This window comes from Salminus brasiliensis, chromosome 10 (genome assembly GCF_030463535.1).
Source record: "Salminus brasiliensis chromosome 10, fSalBra1.hap2, whole genome shotgun sequence".
In the NCBI taxonomy this organism is placed as follows: Eukaryota; Metazoa; Chordata; class Actinopteri; order Characiformes; family Bryconidae; genus Salminus; species Salminus brasiliensis.
Window position 1 is genome coordinate 300,857 of NC_132887.1, and position 22,515 is coordinate 323,371.

The 22,515-nt window shown below is 48.9% G+C and overlaps 1 protein-coding gene across 1 annotated transcript in view; it reads right to left on the reverse strand.

Moving 5' to 3' along the window:
* Positions 1 to 6: 6 nt before the first annotated feature.
* The window catches only part of smyd3 (SET and MYND domain containing 3), a 146,312-nt gene continuing 123,803 nt past the window's right edge, over positions 7 to 22,515 (reverse strand). The window contains exons 6-9 of the mRNA XM_072690219.1: positions 15,552 to 15,619; positions 9,425 to 9,527; positions 3,783 to 3,893; positions 7 to 283 (exon numbers count right to left, since the gene is read on the reverse strand). Coding sequence (XP_072546320.1) covers positions 200 to 283; positions 3,783 to 3,893; positions 9,425 to 9,527; positions 15,552 to 15,619 — 366 coding nt within the window. The 3' untranslated portion in view covers positions 7 to 199. The remainder of the gene's footprint in view (positions 284 to 3,782; positions 3,894 to 9,424; positions 9,528 to 15,551; positions 15,620 to 22,515) is intronic.

Genomic DNA, 22,515 nt, shown 5'->3' on the forward strand with positions numbered 1-22,515 from the left:
TCCATTGTGGGCATTAGATCTGGAGTGAATTTCCCTGATGAGTATTGATCCGGCTGAATGTGTGGAAGCCCACCATCTCAGTGGGGTCTGCTCTCCTGCAGAGGAGCTGCAGAGCTTTACAACATCCATGTAATGACTCCCTCACCAGCGCCGCCCTCCACACCGATCCGCCGAGAGCAGCCGGAGCCGCAGAATCACCTCACGCTGTCCTTATCGGATCTATATGGGGGTGTAATGGAGGGAGAGGAGGGGGGCAGAGCTGAACTGAGGGTCTTTGGGTCTCCTGCAGAAACACAAGTAAAATATAAACAACAGAGGAACGCGAGACTCTACGGGTCTCACAGAACTGATAAACACCTCCTAACACTCAGAACACCCCCCCCAACACCACCTTCTCCTTCAGTGACCTGTGCTGTGTGTGAGTGTGTGTGTGTGTGTGTGTGTGTGTGTGTGTGTGAGTGCAGGTAGTGACAGGTAGGGGATAATTAAAGGTGAGTGGAGAGTGGTGGACGTTCCGGATGAGACGGGGTGTGGGTGTTGTGACTCACTGTCTGTTGAGGTGATCAGGGCACTAATAGCGGGGGTGGGGGTGTCGGAGGGGGGGGGCAGTGCGTGGGTTTCTGGATATGTTTGTGTGGGTTTGAACTTTTTCCCTCAGGATAATTACATTCCTATGAATTAAAGGTGAAGATTCTTTATTTGTCACCTGTGATCATATCTGCACATTCATGCAGAAAGGCTCAGGACCGCTCCAGCTCACACAACTATAATGTCCTAAATATACAGAACTCTCTATATAACTATATATCGCTGCTGTCCAATGAAAACCATGTATCTCCATTGTTGTGCAGTTGTAGTTCTCTCCATGGTTTGAACCCTGTAGCCCCGAGTTGAAGTAAACTCTTATTTATACTTCAATTCAAAGTTAAGGACGTTTTACCAAGTCACCATTTTGGAGATACATGTTTTTCATTGACGATATACTGGCATGGCACTGGGCCCTTTGCAGCCCCTTTGCTGTTAGGTGCCCCGGGGTGGAGCCCGTGTCAGTCACGCTGCTCTCGGCTCAGTCTGGTCTGGATCTACATGCTGGTCTCAGCCGGGTCGCGTCTGCTCTACGAGCCGTGTGAACTCACTCTGCGCTGAGAAGTTCTGGAGAAAGCCCATAAGCCCCCTTCAGTAAGGGCTCTCTGAGCCTGTGTAATCAGCCCTGTAACAAACCCCTGGATTATTCACTTCCCACAACAACAACCAGGCCGAACAGCACAGCTCTGCTGACGGCGCTAATCGGAGGGTTCCTCAGAGCTGTAATTAAACTCCTCTCTCAACGGCAGACTCTCTTCCTCCGTCAGGAGTGCAAACAAACAGCAAGGGTGTTCGATTCCTGGACAAATCCCCCTCCAGCACCGAGCAGCAATTACTGATATCATTTCACGCTGGAGACGACGCGACAGCCGGAGACTTCAGCAGCATGAGAAATGGAACCTGACATAAGGCCTGTGCAATTAGTGTGTGAAATCTGGTCTGGTGGAGGAGGAGCTGCTAAAGCATCTTTAATAACCTAAACAAACTCCAGGAGGAGGAGGGGCTTGTCTGATTGACAGATTAACCTTGAACTCACCTTCTCAGCCTGCATTTCAGGGTTATGGGTCATCTAAACTTCTTCTGTCCTTGTGTTTATTAAACTCACAGGAAGACAGTAGTTCTACACACTCGCATGAACACACACACATGTATAAGGCAGGAGTAGAGTGTGGGTGTGTGGGGGGGGTTTGGTCAGAGCTTTTCATTTTACAGGTTTTCTGAAATCAGACAGGGTCAGAATTATCTGTACAGGGTCAAACAACACACACTCGCATAGCTCTCCAAGAGCTCTTTACTTCCTGTCAGTGATCATGATGGACTACATCTGGTAGCTTCTCTGTGACACATTAAAAGGGTTTGATTGACAGCCCTTACTGGACTGACCAACACCCAGTACAATAGGTCAGTCTAAAGAGCTAAGAGCCCGTTTGGGAAGGCTGGACGTAGATTTGATCAGAAAACATCTTGCTGTTCTAAACTCCTGCAGATCCTGAGATCATCCCTTCAAACAGCTGAACATAAACGACTGGGAGGTGTTTCCCACCGGTCACCCTCAGCAGAGACGAAACTGGTTTGGGCGGTCAGAAACAACCCAAGAACCATTAAAGCGAAAACCTGCCATGAACTGGAAGCTGCTTGAAACACCAGATGTGAAGCTCTACAGTCACGCCAGAGTTTCATCGCCATGGACTGAGAGACTGCGGCCCAAGAAAGCCCAAAATCGACACCTTCAAGCTCCTGCCTCGTTGCAGACCAGACAAATGAGCACCGAGACGGCAGAAGAGCAGCTCCTCTCGTTCGTAGCAGAACTCTCGTGTGAGGCTGTAAAAGCGGCTGAACTGCTCCTCCTCCCGGGTCTGAGAGTGTGTACATGCTGAACACAGCTGCTCTTTGTTTCACTGCTCTGTGTTTATTAGGCTGGTGTGAATAGCTGGAGAGATCTGGAGCGTTTGGGTCAGTTTTTGAGGGTCTTTGTCGGGTTGTATCGGCTCAGTGGCAATAGATCAATTTCAAATAATCAATAAACTAATATTCACAGCAATGCAGATGAATGTATCTGTAGAAGTAAGGAATAAACAAGGGGAAATTTAACAGGGTTTGAGAAAGTCAGCAGCAGAATCTCTGATCTCTGAACCTGGAGAGAGTGAGTTCTGCCTTTCAGCCTGAGGGAGGCTGGAGAGACGTACTGCAGCCCCTGACAGATGGACTACAGCGACACCTTTACCACCTCATTACACACACACACACACACACACACACACACACTCATATGCACACACACACACACTCGCATGCATACACACACACACACACACACACACACACACACACACATACACACACACACATACACACTCACATGTATGCGCACACACACACACACACATGCACACACACACACATGCACACACACTCGAGCCTGCTGCTTGCACTCCTTCGATTCTTTTCACTGCACTTCCTGGAGATCTCAGAGCATACCTTCCACCTCAGAGTGGTCCAGGTGGTCTCAGACCGGTTCTGCCATTAACCCACCCGTTCTTAACTTCCCCTTACACTAGCAATGCTCCTGGGCCTGCGACCCCCGAATGGGTGGGGCTAACAGCTGTAGGCTGAATGGGTGGAGCTAATCTGCTGTAGGCTGAATGGGTGGAGCTAATCTGCTGTAGGCTGAATGGGTGGGGCTAAACAGCTGTAGGCTGAATGGGTGGAGCTAATCTGCTGTAGGCTGAATGGGTGGAGCTAATCTGCTGTAGGCTGAATGGGTGGGGCTAAACAGCTGTAGGCTGAATGGGTGGAGCTAATCTGCTGTAGGCTGAATGGGTGGAGCTAATCTGCTGTAGGTTGAATGGCAGTGGAGGGACACACTGTATTTGAACACTGTCCTTCTGCTTCTATTGCATTCCATTAGTCCTCAGATGCTCCCGTCACCATGGTGATCACAGAGGACAGGGGGAGCAGAGAGGAGAGTGTGTGTGTGTGTGTAAGAGATTAAAGGTTAGGTGTGATAGATGGTGTAGCAGGAAGGTGAACAACAGCAAAACACACACACACAGACGCACACACAGAGAGACGCACACACACACAGGTGAGAGAGACAGTAAAAAATTTAAGGAAGCTGAGCAGATAAGTGAACGATGACAGACAGTGTGTGTGTGCGTGTGTGTGTGTGTGTGTGTGTGTGTGTGTGCACGCCTTACCGTGTTCTCTGTGATGCAGCGCTGGCACTGACACACAAAGTGGTACTGCTGCTGTAACTGAGCCCTCCGCTCCACACGGGGCGCCAACACTTCTGTATAACTGATGGTCAACTACAGAGAGAGAGAGAGAGAGAGAGAGAGAGAGAGAGAGAGAGAGACAGTGAGGGGGGACAGAGAGAGAGAGAGAGAGAGAGAGTGAGAGACAGAGAGAGAGAGACAGTGAGGGGGGGACAGAGAGAGAGAGAGAGTGAGAGAGAGACAGTTAGGGGGGACAGAGAGAGAGAGAGTGAGAGAGAGACAGTTAGGGGGGACAGAGAGAGAGAGAGAGTGAGAGAGAGACAGTTAGGGGGGACAGAGAGAGAGAGAGACAGAGAGAGAGAGAGAGACAGTTAGGGGGGACAGAGAGAGAGAGAGAGAGAGAGAGAGAGACAGTGAGGGGGACAGAGAGAGAGAGAGTGAGAGAGAGACAGTTAGGGGGACAGAGAGAGAGAGAGAGAGTGAGAGAGAGACAGTTAGGGGGGACAAGAGAGAGAGAGACAGAGAGAGAGAGAGAGAGACAGTTAGGGGGGACAGAGAGAGAGAGAGAGAGAGAGAGACAGTGAGGGGGGACAGAGAGAGAGACAGTGAGGGGGGACAGAGAGAGAGAGAGAGGGAGAGAGAGACAGTGAGGGGGACAGAGAGAGAAAGAGAGACAGTGAGGGGGGACAGAGAGAGAGAGAGAGAGAGAGAGAGAGAGAGAGAGACAGTGAGGGGGGACAGAGAGAGAGAGAGAGACAGTGAGGGGGGACAGAGAGGAAGAGAGAGAGACAGTGAGGGGGGGCAGAGAGAGAGAGAGAGAGAGAGAGAGAGAGACAGTGAGGGGGGACAGAGAGAGAAAGAGAGACAGTGAGGGGGGACAGAGAGAAAGAGAGAGAGAGAGAGAGAGACAGTGAGGGGGGACAGAGAGAAAGAGAGAGAGAGAAAGAGAGACAGAGAGAGAGAGAGTGAGGGGGGACAGAGAGAGAGAGAGAGAGAGAGAGAGAGAGTGAGGGGGGACAGAGAGAGAGAGAGAGAGAGAGAGAGAGAGAGAGTGAGGGGGGACAGAGAGAGAGAGAGAGGAGAGAGAGTGAGAGAGAGAGTGAGGGGGGACAGAGAGAGAGAGAGAGAGAGTGAGAGAGAGAGTGAGGGGGGACAGAGAGAGAGAGAGAGAGAGAGAGAGAGAGACAGTGGAGGGGGGACCGAGAGAGAGAGACAGTGAGGGGGGACCAGAGAGAGAGAGAGAGAGAGAGAGAGAGAGAGAGACTGACTCCTGTCCTCTCTCACACGTTCTCCAGTAGAACCGCTCTCGGGATCTGCAGGCAGGCTGGGTGCTGCGGGTACGGTCAGTGCTGAGAGCTGGTTAGGTCAGTGCAGGAGGCTGAGTCACTCTGCACTCATTCAGCTCTAGAAGGACAGTAATTAGCCGCGCCTCTGCCGGACTGGTGAGCAGCGTTAGCGTCTGCTAATTCAATTAGCTTCAGTCTACTCTGGTGATAAAGTGCAGGACTGCTCCTAATGAACCCTCACACTGACCACAGCCCGTCAGTGAATCCCTCACACTGACCACAGCCCGTCAGTGAATCCCTCACACTGACCACAGCCCGTCAGTGAATCCCTCACACTGACCACAGCCCGTCAGTGAATCCTCTAACCTCTAACCCCAACCCCTAACCCCCAACCCTAACCCTAAACCCTAACCCTAACCCCTAACCTAACCCTAACCTTAACCCTAACCTTAACTCTAAACCCTAACCTTAACCCTAAACCCTAACCTTAACCCTAACCTTAACCCTAAACCCTAACCTTAACCCTAACCTTAACTCTAAACCCTAACCCTTACCTTAACTCTAAACCTTAACCCTAACCCTAACCTTAACTCTAAACCCTAACCCTAACCTTAACCTTAACTCTGAACCCTAACTCTAAACCCTAACTCTAACCCTAAACCCTAACTGATTAGCAGCTTTAGCCTTAACCCTGACCCTGACCCTGACCGGAGAGAGAGACAGTGAGGGGGACAGAGAGAGAAAGAGAGACAGTGAGGGGGGACAGAGAGAGAGAGAGAGAGAGAGAGAGGACAGTGAGGGGGGACAGAGAGAGAGAGAGAGAGAGAGAGAGAGAGAGACAGTGAGGGGGGACAGAGAGAGAGAGAGAGACAGTGAGGGGGGGACAGAGAGAAAGAGAGAGAGACAGTGAGGGGGGCAGAGAGAGAGAGAGAGAGAGAGAGAGAGAGAGAGACAGTGAGGGGGGACAGAGAGAGAAAGAGAGACAGTGAGGGGGACAGAGAGAAAGAGAGAGAGAGAGAGAGAGACAGTGAGGGGGGACAGAGAGAAGAGAGAGAGAGAAAGAGAGACAGAGAGAGAGAGAGTGAGGGGGGACAGAGAGAGAGAGAGAGAGAGAGAGAGAGAGAGAGAGTGAGGGGGGACAGAGAGAGAGAGAGAGAGAGAGAGAGAGAGAGAGAGAGGAGGGGGGGACAGAGAGAGAGAGAGAGGAGAGAGAGTGAGAGAGAGAGAGGAGGGGGACAGAGAGAGAGAGAGAAGAGTGAGAGAGGGGGGGACAGAGAGAGAGAGAGAGAGAGAGAGAGAGAGAGAGAGAGAGTGAGGGGGGACAGAGAGAGAGAGAGAGAGAGAGAGAGAGAGTGAGGGGGGACAGAGAGAGAGAGAGAGAGAGAGTGAGAGAGAGAGTGAGGGGGGACAGAGGAGAGAGACAGTGAGGGGGGACAGAGAGAGAGAGAGAGAGAGAGAGAGAGACTGACTCCTGTCCTCTCTCACACCGTTCTCCAGTAGAACCGCTCTCGGGATCTGCAGGCAGGCTGGGTGCTGCTGCGGGTACGGTCAGTGCTGAGAGCTGGTTAGGTCAGTGCAGGAGGCTGAGTCACTCTGCACTCATTCAGCTCTAGAAGGACAGTAATTAGCCGCGCTTCTGCCGGACTGGTGAGCAGCGTTAGCGTCTGCTAATTCAATTAGCTTCAGTCTACTCTGGTGATAAAGTGCAGGAACTGCTCCTAATGAACCCTCACACTGACCACAGCCCGTCAGTGAATCCTCACACTGACCACAGCCCGTCAGTGAATCCCTCACACTGACCACAGCCCGTCAGTGAATCCCTCACACTGACCACAGCCCGTCAGTGAATCCCTCACACTGACCACAGCCCGTCAGTGAATCCCTCACACTGACCACAGCCCGTCAGTGAATCCCTCACACTGACCACAGCCCGTCAGTGAATCCCTCACACTGACCACAGCCCATCAGTGAATCCCTCACACTGACCACAGCCCGTCAGTGAATCCTCTAACCTCTAACCCCAACCCCTAACCCCCAACCCTAACCCTAAACCCTAACCCTAACCCCTAACCCTAACCCCTAACCTTAACCCTAACCTTAACTCTAAACCCTAACCTTAACCTAAACCCTAACCTTAACCCTAACCTTAACCCTAAACCCTAACCTTAACCCTAACCTTAACTCTAAACCCTAACCCTTACCTTAACTCTAAACCTTAACCCTAACCCTAACCTTAACTCTAAACCCTAACCCTAACCTTAACCTTAACTCTGAACCCTAACTCTAAACCCTAACTCTAACCCTAAACCTAACTGATTAGCAGCTTTAGCCTTAACCCTGACCCTGACCCTGACCGGGAGAGAGAGACAGTGAGGGGGACAAGAGAGAGAAAGAGAGACAGTGAGGGGGGACAGAGAGAGAGAGAGAGAGAGAGAGAGAGACAGTGAGGGGGACAGAGAGAGAGAGAGAGACAGTGAGGGGGACAGAGAGAAAGAGAGAGAGACAGTGAGGGGGGGCAGAGAGAGAGAGAGAGAGAGAGAGACAGTGAGGGGGGACAGAGAGAGAAAGAGAGACAGTGAGGGGGGACAGAGAGAAAGAGAGAGAGAGAGAGAGAGACAGTGAGGGGGGACAGAGAGAAAGAGAGAGAGAGAAAGAGAGACAGAGAGAGAGAGAGTGAGGGGGGACAGAGAGAGAGAGAGAGAGAGAGAGAGAGTGAGGGGGGACAGAGAGAGAGAGAGAGAGAGAGAGAGAGAGAGAGAGAGAGAGTGAGGGGGGACAGAGAGAGAGAGAGAGAGAGAGAGTGAGAGAGAGAGTGAGGGGGGACAGAGAGAGAGAGAGAGAGAGTGAGAGAGAGAGTGAGGGGGGACAGAGAGAGAGAGAGAGAGAGAGAGAGAGTGAGGGGGGACAGAGAGAGAGAGAGAGAGAGAGAGAGAGAGAGACAGTGAGGGGGGACAGAGAGAGAGAGACAGTGAGGGGGGACAGAGAGAGAGAGAGAGAGAGAGAGAGAGAGAGAGAGAGAGAGAGAGAGAGTGAGGGGGGACAGAGAGAGAGAGAGAGAGAGAGAGAGAGAGACAGTGAGGGGGGACAGAGAGAGAGAGACAGTGAGGGGGGACAGAGAGAGAGAGAGAGAGAGAGAGAGAGAGAGAGACTGACTCCTGTCCTCTCTCACACGTTCTCCAGTAGAACCGCTCTCGGGATCTGCAGGCAGGCTGGGTGCTGCGGGTACGGTCAGTGCTGAGAGCTGGTTAGGTCAGTGCAGGAGGCTGAGTCACTCTGCACTCATTCAGCTCTAGAAGGACAGTAATTAGCCGCGCCTCTGCCGGACTGGTGAGCAGCGTTAGCGTCTGCTAATTCAATTAGCTTCAGTCAACTCTGGTGATAAAGTGCAGGAACTGCTCCTAATGAACCCTCACACTGACCACAGCCCGTCAGTGAATCCCTCACACTGACCACAGCCCGTCAGTGAATCCCTCACACTGACCACAGCCCGTCAGTGAATCCCTCACACTGACCACAGCCCGTCAGTGAATCCCTCACACTGACCACAGCCCGTCAGTGAATCCCTCACACTGACCACAGCCCATCAGTGAATCCCTCACACTGACCACAGCCCGTCAGTGAATCCTCTAACCTCTAACCCCAACCCCTAACCCCCAACCCTAACCCTAAACCCTAACCCTAACCCCTAACCCTAACCCCTAACCTTAACCCTAACCTTAACTCTAAACCCTAACCTTAACCCTAAACCCTAACCTTAACCCTAAACCCTAACCTTAACCCTAACCTTAACTCTAAACCCTAACCCTTACCTTAACTCTAAACCTTAACCCTAACCCTAACCTTAACTCTAAACCCTAACCCTAACCTTAACCTTAACTCTGAACCCTAACTCTAAACCCTAACTCTAACCCTAAACCCTAACTGATTAGCAGCTTTAGCCTTAACCCTGACCCTGACCCTGACCCCCTAACTAGGCTGAATGTTAGTGGAAGGGCAGGTGAGTGTCTATGAGGTGTTCATCCAGGTAAAGTGATACCAAAAAAAGTTAGGATCAGGTCTCAGTGTTCCTCTTATCCTAGAGATCAAAGCAACTGCTGTCTATGATATACACTAGGGTTAGGGTTAGACAAAAGTATTGGGACACCTCCTAATCACTTCATTTGGGTGGTTCTGTAACAGGAGCCACCACTGCAACAACAAGTCAGCTGGTGTGTGTGTGTGTGTGTATGTGTGTGTGTGTATATGTGTGTGTGTGTGTATGTATATGTATATGTGTGTGTGTGTGTGTGTGTATGTATGTGTGTGTGTGTGTGTGTGTGTGTGTGTCTCTGTGTGTACCTCTTCATTAGGCTGGATGTTTTGTACTGCTCGGAGCTGCAGCTTCTTCCCCAGAAACACCATCACACAGTTCGGCCGACAGTCATGGTTCAGCAAGGACAGGCTAACACACACACACACACACACACACACACACACACACACAAACATATACATACACCCACACAAAGACAGGGGAAAAAGGAATTAAAATACACTACAAATCTAGTCCACACTAAGAGTGGTGGTCCCTCAGAGCCGCTAACTTTGTGGGATGTTCTAGAGCTGCTGTCGTGAAGGTGAACTGAGAACGGACCTCTCACAGGTTCAGTGCCCCCCAACAGCATAACAGTGTGTGTGTGTGTGTGTGTGTGTGTGTATACCCTCTCAGGTGAAGGTTTTGGCGATGCAGTATCAGAGCAGCATGTGAAGGTTCTCTGGGTTCTCTGTTAGACAGTAACAGAACAGTGGGTTCTCAGCGTCGGCCTGCTGAATGTGGAGAAATGGGCAGCATGAAGATGTAAGGGTCAGATGGTGGTCTGAGGAGGTACAGACCAGAGGAGCTCAAGGTTGATCAGTGGCTACTGCATTTGGGCAGAACCGACAGAGGTTCTACTGCAGCACTACAACAAGAACGTATTATGATGTTTACAGGAGGAACGTGCCGCACACAGTGTAGCGCCCCCTGCTGCGTATGGGTCTGCGGAAACATCTTGGAGTCAGTAAGAGACTGAGCCAGTTCAGTGACTTTATTACTGGCCTGTGGAGTTTTAGATCTGCACTGAATCAAACTAAATCATCATCATCATCATCATCATCATTATTATTATTATTATTATTATTATTATTATATTTGAATTCTTTAAAGAGCAGGAATGTACCCTGAGGGCAAAAGAAGAGGGCGTAAATGGGTGTGATTCTTGAATCACTGCTGCTGGTTTAGCTCACTCACTCCTCTCACCTCAAAGCCCATCTTTCATCAGTTCAGGAGAACAAGCCTGAACAGAACCCTCACTAACCACTTCAGCACCGTTACACCACACCACACCACACCCAACCCAGAGAACACGCCGGACGGTCTGCTGCTCTAACGGGACATCAGGAGAGACGAGGGGAAAGGATAGAGGGGCAAGAAGAAGCTCAGTAAACAGGAGAACAGAGTTCTAGTCCAGAACCGTTCTCTCTTACGGCAACCGGACATTCAAACACAGCGTTTACTAGAACACTTACAAGACTACAGACTGCCGACCCACTACACTCCTGAAAAGGGTTCTTTAGGGGGTCTAGTAAAGACAACCATTTGGCAGCTTAAATTCTCTTCACCAGGTTCAGGTGTTTTTAGATGATTCTGAAAATGCTTCTATAGAGCATGAAACCCCAGTGACCAGAAACACTGCTGCACTCTACTACACCTCAACACACCCAAACACACCTGAACACACCTGAGTGCACCCAAACACACCTAAACACACCTGAGTGCACCCATACACACCCAAACACACCTGAACACACCTGAGTGCAACCAAACACACCTGAACACACCTGAACACACCTGAACACACCTGAGTGCACCCAAACACACCTAAACACACCTGAGTGCACCCATACACACCTAAACACACCTGAACACACCTGAGTGCACCCAAACACACCTAAACACACCTGAGTGCACCCAAACACACCTAAACACACCTGAACACACCTGAGTGCACCCAAACACACCTAAACACACCTGAGTGCAACCAAACACACCCAAACACACCTAAACACACCTGAGTGCACCCAAACACACCTAAACACACCTGAACACACCTGAGTACACCCAAACACACCTCAACACACCTGAACACACCTAAACACACCTAAACACACCTGAGTGCACCCAAACACACCTAAACACACCTGAACACACCTGAGTGCACCCATACACACCTGAGTGCACCCAAACACACCTAAACACACCTGAACACACCTGAGTGCACCCAAACACACCTAAACACACCTGAACACACCTGAATACACCTGAGTGCACCCAAACACACCTAAACACACCCAAACACACCTGAGTGCACCCAAACACACCTAAACACACCTGAACACACCTGAGTGCACCCAAACACACCTAAACACACCTGAACACACCTGAGTACACCCAAACACACCTGAACACACCTAAACACACCTGAACACACCTGAGTGCACCCAAACACACCTGAGTGCAACCAAACACACCTCAACACACCTGAACACACCTGAGTGCACCCAAACACACCTAAACACACCTGAGTGCACCCATACACATCTAAACACACCTGAACACACCTGAGTGCACCCAAACACACCTAAACACACCTGAGTGCACCCAAACACACCTGAACACACCTGAGTGCACCCAAACACACCTAAACACACCTGAGTGCAACCAAACACACCCAAACACACCTAAACACACCTGAGTGCACCCAAACACACCTAAACACACCTGAACACACCTGAGTACACCCAAACACACCTAAACACACCTGAACACACCTAAACACACCTGAACACACCTCAATACACCTGAGTGCACCCAAACACACCTAAACACACCTGAGTGCACCCAAACACACCTAAACACACCTGAACACACCTGAGTGCACCCATACACACCTGAGTGCACCCAAACACACCTAAACACACCTGAACACACCTGAGTGCACCCAAACACACCTAAACACACCTGAACACACCTGAACACACCTGAACACACCTCAATACACCTGAGTGCACCCAAACACACCTAAACACACCCAAACACACCTGAGTGCACCCAAACACACCTAAACACACCTGAACACACCTGAGTGCACCCAAACACACTTAAACACACCTGAACACACCTGAGTACACCCAAACACACCTAAACACACCTGAACACACCTAAACACACCTGAACACACCTGAGTGCACCCAAACACACCCAAACACACCTAAACACACCTGAACACACCTAAACACACCTGAACACACCTGAGTGCACCCAAACACACCTAAACACACCCAAACACACCTGAGTGCACCCAAACACACCTAAACACACCTGAACACACCTGAACACACCTGAGTGCACCCAAACACACCTAAACACACCTGAGTGCACCCAAACACACCTAAACACACCTGAGTGCACCCAAACACACCTAAACACACCTGAATACACCTGAGTGCAACCAAACACACCTCAACACACCTGAACACACCTGAGTGCACCCAAACACACCTGAGTGCAACCAAACACACCTCAACACACCTCAACACACCTGAGTGCAACCAAGCACACCTGAACACACCTGAACACACCTGAGTGCAACCAAACACATCCAAACACACCTGAACACACCTGAACACACCTGAGTGCAACCAAGCACACCTGAACACACCTGAACACACCTGAGTGCAACCAAGCACACCTGAACACACCTGAACACACCTGAGTGCAACCAAACACACCTCAACATACCTCAACACACCTGAGTGCAACCAAGCACACCTGAACACACCTGAACACACCTGAGTGCAACCAAACACATCCAAACACACCTGAACACACCTGAGTGCAACCAAACACACCTGAACACACCTGAGTGCAACCAAACACACCTGAACACACCTGAACACACCTGAACACACCTGAGTGCAACCAAACACACCTAAACACACCTGAGTGCGCCAAAACACCCGAGTTCACCTGAATCAGCAGAGCTGGAGTAAAAGCACAGTGTTAACTGCAGCACACACACAGCCCCAGTTACTCTCACTATTCCCAGTGTGTGACCAGTGACCGGAGAAGAGCCGAGCCTTGGTTGTTATTTTTAATGGATGACAGTGTTTCTGCTTTGCTGTGTGTGTGTGTGTGTGTGTGTGTGTGTGTGTGTGTGTGTGTGTGTGTAAATCTCGGTGGATTTGTGTGTGTCTGATAGCAGCGCAGCTGCTGGAGCTCCGGCTTTAGCATCCGTCTCAGACACGGCAGAACCCCGGGAGAGATGGGCTGAGGAACCCTGAGCACATGACAGCACAAATCCCCCAGCATGCACCAGGCACGGGCACAGGGATTAGCTGGATAGGCCCTCGGAGCGGAGCCCGCACGGGTCAGCGCAGTTCAGGAATTACAGGGACGGAACAGGATTAGCTTTACACATGAGGGGGGGAGGGCAGGAGGGGCAGACTGACCAGCCCGATCAGCCTGACTGACCACCTTCCCTGTTTACTAACAGACTCTCCACCAACAGAAGCTTCCAGAGTCACTTCCTGCTCCACATTTACAGTAATGTTTCTCATCTCCACAAATACGACCTCTAAAATCTCCCTCAGCGGCTTGTTCACTACTGCCAGGTACTGCAGAATGTGCAGCTCACCTGTGTGATATACCTGTGTTATGTGAGCTCACCTGTGTGATATACCTGTGTTATGTGAGCTCACCTGTGTGATATACCTGTTATGTGAGCTCACCTGTGTGATATACCTGTGTTTTGTGAGTTCACCTGTGTGATATACCTGTGTTTTGTGAGTTCACCTGTGTGATATACCTGTGTGATATACCTGTGTTATGTGAGTTCACCTGTGTGGTATACCTGTGTGATATACCTGTGTTATGTGAGCTCACCTGTGTGATATACCTGTGTGATATACCTGTTTTGTGAGCTCACCTGTGTGATATACCTGTGTGATATACCTGTGTTATGTGAGCTCACCTGTGTGATATACCTGTGTGATATACCTGTGTGATATACCTGTGTAATATACCTGTGTTATGTGAGCTCACCTGTGTGATATACCTGTGTGATATACCTGTGTTATGTGAGCTCACCTGTGTGATATACCTGTGATATACCTGTGTGATATACCTGTGTTATGTGAGCTCACCTGTGTGATATACCTGTGTGATATACCTGTGTTATGTGAGCTCACCTGTGTGATATACCTGTGTTATGTGAGCTCATCTGTGTGATATACCTGTGTTATGTGAGCTCACCTGTGTGATATACCTGTGTTATGTGAGCTCACCTGTGTGATATACCTGTGTGATATACCTGTGTCATGTGAGCTCATCTGTGTGATATACCTGTGTGATATACATGTGTTATGTGAGCTCACCTGTGTGATATACCTGTGTGATATACCTGTATGATATACCTGTGTTATGTGAGCTCATCTGTGTGATATACCTGTGTTATGTGAGCTCACCTGTTTGATATACCTGTGTGATATACCTGTGTTATGTGAGCTCATCTGTGTGATATACCTGTGTTATGTGAGCTCACCTGTGTGATATACCTGTTATGTGAGCTCATATGTGTGATATACCTGTGTTATGTGAGCTCACCTGTGTGATATACCTGTGTTATGTGAGCTCATATGTGTGATATACCTGTGTTATGTGAGCTCACCTGTGTGATATACCTGTGTTATGTGAGCTCACCTGTGTGATATACCTGTGTTATGTGAGCTCATCTGTGTGATATACCTGTGTGATATACCTGTGTTATGTGAGCTCACCTGTGTGATATACCTGTGTTATGTGAGCTCATCTGTGTGATATACCTGTGTGATATACCTGTGTGATATACCTGTGTTATGTGAGCTCATCTGTGTGATATACCTGTGTTATGTGAGCTCATCTGTGTGATATACCTGTGTGATATACCTGTGTTATGTGAGCTCATCTGTGTGATATACCTGTGTTATGTGAGCTCACCTGTGTGATATACCTGTGTGATATACCTGTGTTATGTGAGCTCACCTGTGTGATATACCTGTGTTATGTGAGCTCATCTGTGTGATATACCTGTGTGATATACCTGTGTGATATACCTGTGTTATGTGAGCTCATCTGTGTGATATACCTGTGTTATGTGAGCTCACCTGTGTGATATACCTGTGTTATGTGAGCTCACCTGTGTGATATACCTGTGTTATGTGAGCTCATCTGTGTGATATACCTGTGTTATGTGAGCTCACCTGTGTGATATACCTGTGTGATATACCTGTGTGATATACCTGTGTTATGTGAGCTCACCTGTGTGATATACCTGTGTGATATACCAGTGTTATGTGAGCTCACCTGTGTGATATACCTGTGTGATATACCAGTGTTATGTGAGCTCACCTGGGGTAGAGTCCCACTCCAACATCCTGCAGCTCCCCGTTGCTGATACTGAAGCAGTTACAGGTTACCTAGAAAGCCAAGCACAAACAATCACTGCTACAACCAGTCCAATTCCTACACAGGTAAAGCACACCTGAGCCAGCTCATTAACATACAGAGTGGGTGTGGCCTCTGCGTATTTATCTTTGTATTTGCTTTTCTCTGTACGCTTTAACTTTGACTTTGCTGAGTGTGAAGTGGGAATCTGCAGGGAGGATCATGGGAGGATCCTGCATCTCTGAGAGAGAGAGTATAGGGGGAAGTAAAGTGGGCCTGGTTCTGAGCCTTGAGGCACACCACTGGAGATATCACTTAATGTGAACGCCCCCTGCAGGCAGCCACTGAGCCGGCGACTCTGAGGGGAGTGAGGACGGACAGCAGGATGTAATTCCTCCAGTTTACCATCTTCTTCTTTATCTTACGCCGAATATAGTTAATCTGTCAAGGCGTGTTTAGCACCTCGTTAGTTACTGGGGCTAATGTAGCTAACAAGCAATAGGATCATTTACCCACCAGTTATCATGTGCAATGCAAGCTCTCCTAGCCTAGCTTATGCAGTTTCTGACACTGTATAAACATAAACATCTATATCTATAAACATGAGCAAATACTCTGCTACTGTGTTCAGCTCTGCTCTGTGCTTCAGTCCACTGTTCTAGATAACAGAGAGTCATACAGTAACCACACAACCCTTTCTATTGGAGGTCACTGAACACCTCCACATGCTTTGCTGAGTGTGTGATGATCTCGGCTCATCAGCTTCATGTGAAATGAGGACGTAAAAACAACTGATCTTAAAGTTTACAGTGAATTAGTATGAACACCAATTAGCATGGCGTTAATTGCTAATCTGACTCATCACCCGCACTTATCAATGTGTGGAGGTGTTCAGTCATCTCTAATAGACTTGATAATGTGGACTTCAACCAGCGGATTCAGTCCAGCAGATTCAGCAAATGGACAAACCCTGAACATGAAGCTAGCAAACACACACACATGCACACACACACACACACACACACTGTCAAACACAGTCAGAAAACCGATTTCCTCAGTAGTGTCAGGCTGGTGTGGTACACAGCAGGAGAGGAATCTGGCAGGGGAATGCTGCTGTCCTGCTGATGTATGGAACAGCGGTCAGCCTCCAAGGAATACCAACAGAGCTGTTTACCATAAACACATCACTCAGGGGGTCTCACTGCTCCCAGGGGTTCCTCTCACACATATAATAGCATCCCCAACGCTGAAAACTGCTTACGGGGGACATAGCGATTCATTCCAGTGGGTCAGGACCGGTCCAGTCTGTGTTTAAGCCTGATCCAGTTCTGATCCTTTGTTTTTACCGCTGTGTTGTAGCAGAGCGCCCTCTGGTGTTCTCTAGATTAACAGACATTCCCAGCCTGCAGCAGTTAAAGTCTACAGTGTGGAACAATTTAACAGTGGAACATGAGAACTTGGCATGATATCTGTGGTTCTAGAGCTTTGACTGCATTTGAGCTGCTTTCCCTCCAGATGTTTGTTCTCCTTTCTTTGGTTCTAAACGAGTACTAGCTGTTGCTGCGTGATTAATAGAGTGAAACTGTTTTTTATAAATGGTTGCTATAGTGTTTCTAAGTGGCTGCTATGATATCCCAAATGGTTGCTATGGTATCCTAAATGGTTCCTGGGGTGTTGCTTAGTATATATAAATCAGATAAGAATACACAACCATATTACAGTGTGTATGTTTGGCTTGAGCAACAGCCCGAGAGCGGTCCCGAGCCACGGACCACAGGCTTCATCCGCTCTAAAGGAGCCGTTTCATGTTCAAAGGGAGTTCGCTATCTGGATCACCGGTTGGTCGCCGGTGGGATTCGGCGTCCCGTTCCCTCATATTCCAGTCACGTAAGTTTAGCAGCGCCTGACGAGCGCGGTTTGGGTTCCTGTATCTGTCTTCCCCCCTCCGTTAGGTTGGCCCAGCCTCGCTTTGCTCCCTGGCTGCCTACCAGCCTCAGGTGGCCTTCAGGTTTTGCCCACGTTGTTTCGTCACGTTTGTCTTGTTTATCCTTCTCTGTTATTGCTGCACTCTTGTGTTTTCCCCTGTTTATTTGATAAAAACGTTATCATGCATCGCACCGTCCCTGCGAGTGTTCACCCGTCCATGTCTCGCCTAGCCAGCATGACAATGACGTGTTTCTCCAGAACAGCAGAAGATCAAGATCAGAGAAGACAAGAGCAACCTGAAGATGAAAATAACGATATAATATAAATATGTAAATCATTTACAAACTGTTCCAATCAGAGTACAGTAAAACCAAATCAGTCTGTTCATTCAGTTCTTCCAGGAAAGGCGACCCGCCAAACGGACACAGTGACGTCAGACACGTGCCCCTCTACTAACCAATCAGGGTCCAATATAGGGGATACCGCCCACGTAGGTGGTGAGGACGGGGTGTAAGAATATCTCTGAACTGCAGTGTGGATCAGATGTTTAGTTCCCAACATCACCACTCTACTCCTCTCTTTCATTAGATCGGACCAGGGTCAGAGCTTCATCACAAGAGCTCATCACTGAGCCCGACTGCTGGACATAAAGGGTTAAACTCAAGCTCTTCACCCCGGGCCTGTCGGTCCATTCATCAGAGCGCTCTGATCAGCGGTACGGATCAGCTGGAGGTTAGAACCGGTGAATGATATGCAGATTGTGAGCGAGACGGATGCAGAGGTTCTCTCTGGGTGATGAATGACGGTTCCGCTCTGTGTTCTAAAGCCTGACTGAAGCACCTGGGCAGGTAATTAATGTCTGAAATGTGCAGAGCTGCTGCTCTTACTGAGGCACCACTGCTGGAGCTTTAATGTAGGGAGACAGATTTCAGACAGGTGGGGGTCGACATGGTGACAGTTCAAGTGCATGTGTGTATGTGTGTGACGGCTGGAGATATCTCCCCTCCAGCAAACCTCGCCCCCCTCAGGCCAACACATTTAACCTCATACTATCAGGGCAGCCCAAAACAAGCCACAGATCTGTCCACCATCAACCCTTTACACAGTTTCTACAGCATCACAGAGCACTACACAGCATCACACCACATCACAGAGCACTACACAGCATCACACCACATCACAGAGCACTACACAGCATCACACCACATCACAGAGCACTACACAGCATCACACCACACCGCAGAGCACTACACAGCATCACACCACATCACAGAGCACTACACAGCATCACACCACACCGCAGAGCACTGTGCAGCTCATCAGAGCACTGTAGAGCATTATGCATCACTATCCAGCATTTATAAGCATTGTGCAGCACTGTATACCTTAAACGAACACTGTAGAGCATCACACCACATCACAGAGCACTACACAGCACTGTAGAGCATCACACCACATCACAGAGCACTACACAGCATCACACCACATCACAGAGCACTACACAGCACTGTAGAGCATCACACCACATCACAGAGCACTACACAGCATCACACCACATCACAGAGCACTACACAGCATCACACCACATCACAGAGCACTACACAGCACTGTAGAGCATCACACCACATCACAGAGCACTACACAGCACTGTAGAGCATCACACCACATCACAGAGCACTACACAGCATCACACCACATCACAGAGCACTACACAGCACTGTAGAGCATCACACCACACCGCAGAGCACTACACAGCATCACACCACATCACAGAGCACTACACAGCATTGCAGAGCATCACACCACACCGCAGAGCACTGTGCAGCTCATCAGAGCACTGTAGAGCATTATGCATCACTATCCAGCATTTATAAGCATTGTGCAGCACTGTATACCTTAAACGAACACTGTAGAGCATCACACCACATCACAGAGCACTACACAGCACTGTAGAGCATCACACCACATCACAGAGCACTACACAGCATCACACCACATCACAGAGCACTACACAGCACTGTAGAGCATCACACCACATCACAGAGCACTACACAGCATCACACCACATCACAGAGCACTACACAGCATCACACCACATCACAGAGCACTACACAGCATCACACCACATCACAGAGCACTACACAGCACTGTAGAGCATCACACCACATCACAGAGCACTACACAGCACTGTAGAGCATCACACCACATCACAGAGCACTACACAGCATCACACCACATCAGAGCACTACACAGCATCACACCACATCACAGAGCACTACACAGCACTGTAGAGCATCACACCACATCACAGAGCACTACACAGCATCACACCACATCACAGAGCACTACACAGCACTGTAGAGCATCACACCACACCACAGAGCACTACACAGCATCACACCACATCACAGAGCACTACACAGCACTGCAGAGCATCACACCATATCACAGAGCACTACACAGCACTGCAGAGCATCACACCACACCGCAGAGCACTGTGCAGCTCATCAGAGCACTGTAGAGCATTATGCATCACTATCCAGCATTTATAAGCATTGTGCAGCACTGTATACCTTAAACGAACACTGTAGAGCATCACACCACATCACAGAGCACTACACAGCACTGTAGAGCATCACACCACATCACAGAGCACTACACAGCATCACACCACATCACAGAGCACTACACAGCACTGTAGAGCATCACACCACATCACAGAGCACTACACAGCATCACACCACATCACAGAGCACTACACAGCATCACACCACATCACAGAGCACTACACAGCATCACACCACATCACAGAGCACTACACAGCACTGTAGAGCATCACACCACATCACAGAGCACTACACAGCACTGTAGAGCATCACACCACATCACAGAGCACTATACAGCATCACACCACATCACAGAGCACTACACAGCACTGTAGAGCATCACACCACATCACAGAGCACTACACAGCATCACACCACATCACAGAGCACTACACAGCATTGCAGAGCATCACACCACACCGCAGAGCACTGTGCAGCTCATCAGAGCACTGTAGAGCATTATGCATCACTATCCAGCATTTATAAGCATTGTGCAGCACTGTATACCTTAAACGAACACTGTAGAGCATCACACCACATCACAGAGCACTACACAGCACTGTAGAGCATCACACCACATCACAGAGCACTACACAGCATCACACCACATCAGAGCACTACACAGCATCACACCACATCACAGAGCACTACACAGCACTGTAGAGCATCACACCACATCACAGAGCACTACACAGCATCACACCACATCACAGAGCACTACACAGCACTGTAGAGCATCACACCACACCACAGAGCACTACACAGCATCACACCACATCACAGAGCACTACACAGCACTGCAGAGCATCACACCATATCACAGAGCACTACACAGCACTGCAGAGCATCACACCACACCGCAGAGCACTGTGCAGCTCATCAGAGCACTGTAGAGCATTATGCATCACTATCCAGCATTTATAAGCATTGTGCAGCACTGTATACCTTAAACGAGCACTGTAGAGCATTATAGAGCACTGTGTATCCTCATGGAGCATTGCATGAAAATTACTGAACATTATTAATATTATTGTAACAACATTATAGAACATTAAAAAGCTTAATGGAGCATTGTAGAGCACTGCACATTGTTCTCCAGCATTTACACATTATAGAGCCTTGTAGAGCATTATAGAGTATTTTGGGGATTATAGAGAATTATATAGAGAGCTTTGTACAGCGATATAGAGCATTATAGAGCACTGCAGCATTGGGGAGTTATTGTGCAATAGCCAATTCTTAAATTGCCAATTCAGACAGATATTGCAATGCTTTTAGCTCAAACACTCATAGACGGTGTTACACTATAAGCACTATAAGGGTTCTATACAGTACTAACACAGGGGCTGTTGTATGAACAGTGGAACCCATTTTGGTGCCATATAGAACACCTCATTTAGAGGTTCCATTAAAAAACAACTACAACTGCTTCTAGAAAGAATCATTTAACCAGGAAAAACACATTTAAGCCTTTAAATGGTTCTTCCAGGTGCCATGGTTCCATACAGAACCACTGCCTTTACGTAGGATGACAGAGTAGAGTATGATGAGCAGGTGAATGACTTTAAAGAACAGTTCACCAGCTCCGAGCTGATCAGCATCCACCAGCGTCCACTCCTCCCGGAGTCTGTGAGAACTTCTTCCTCGGTTCTCTGACTGCACTAAAAGAACTCTTTTATGAATTCTCTGTGTTTGTTCTGAGATCTTTCACGAGTTTATCTTTAGAAAGCTTTCGTGAAGCCGGTCCCAGGACTCCAGTTTCATAACGGCTCTGTAAATCACAGCGCATCTAATTACTTACACCGCCCTCGTCTTCCTCGCCGCGCTCAGGAAAACAGTGGCGGTCTGATGGGACGCTGCTGACAGATAAAGAAACCTTGCTTTAGATTCTGTGGTCCTCTGTGGCTCAGAGAGAGAGAACGTCTCAGCGTCTGCAGCCTGCTTTACAATTCTAATAGGACAGTTATCCTGCAGGAGAGCACCGTTCTGATCACTCTAGAACACGTTCTCTAACAGATCCGCTCACCACACTGTGGTCTTCAGAACAGGAGGAGAGGACGCCCTGCCTCTCCATGTCTTCCAGCAGGAGACGAAGCTTCTTAATAAAGACAGGAGGAGCTTTACAGAGAGAGTTCAGCCGAGAACCTAATTTACACATTCACCCTTCACTACAGGCACAGCTGATCAGCCCAGAACATCACACACTCTCCTCAAACCTCAAGCCGTGTGCAGGTGGTCAGTAATCACTAATAGACTTGATCATGAGGTTTCTGACACTGTATGACTCACTGTTATCTAGAACAGAGGACTGGAGGAGGAAAAGCAGCTCAAACGCAGTCAAAGCTCTAGAACCACAGATAATTTGCACACATATAAGTTCTAACGTTCCACTGGTA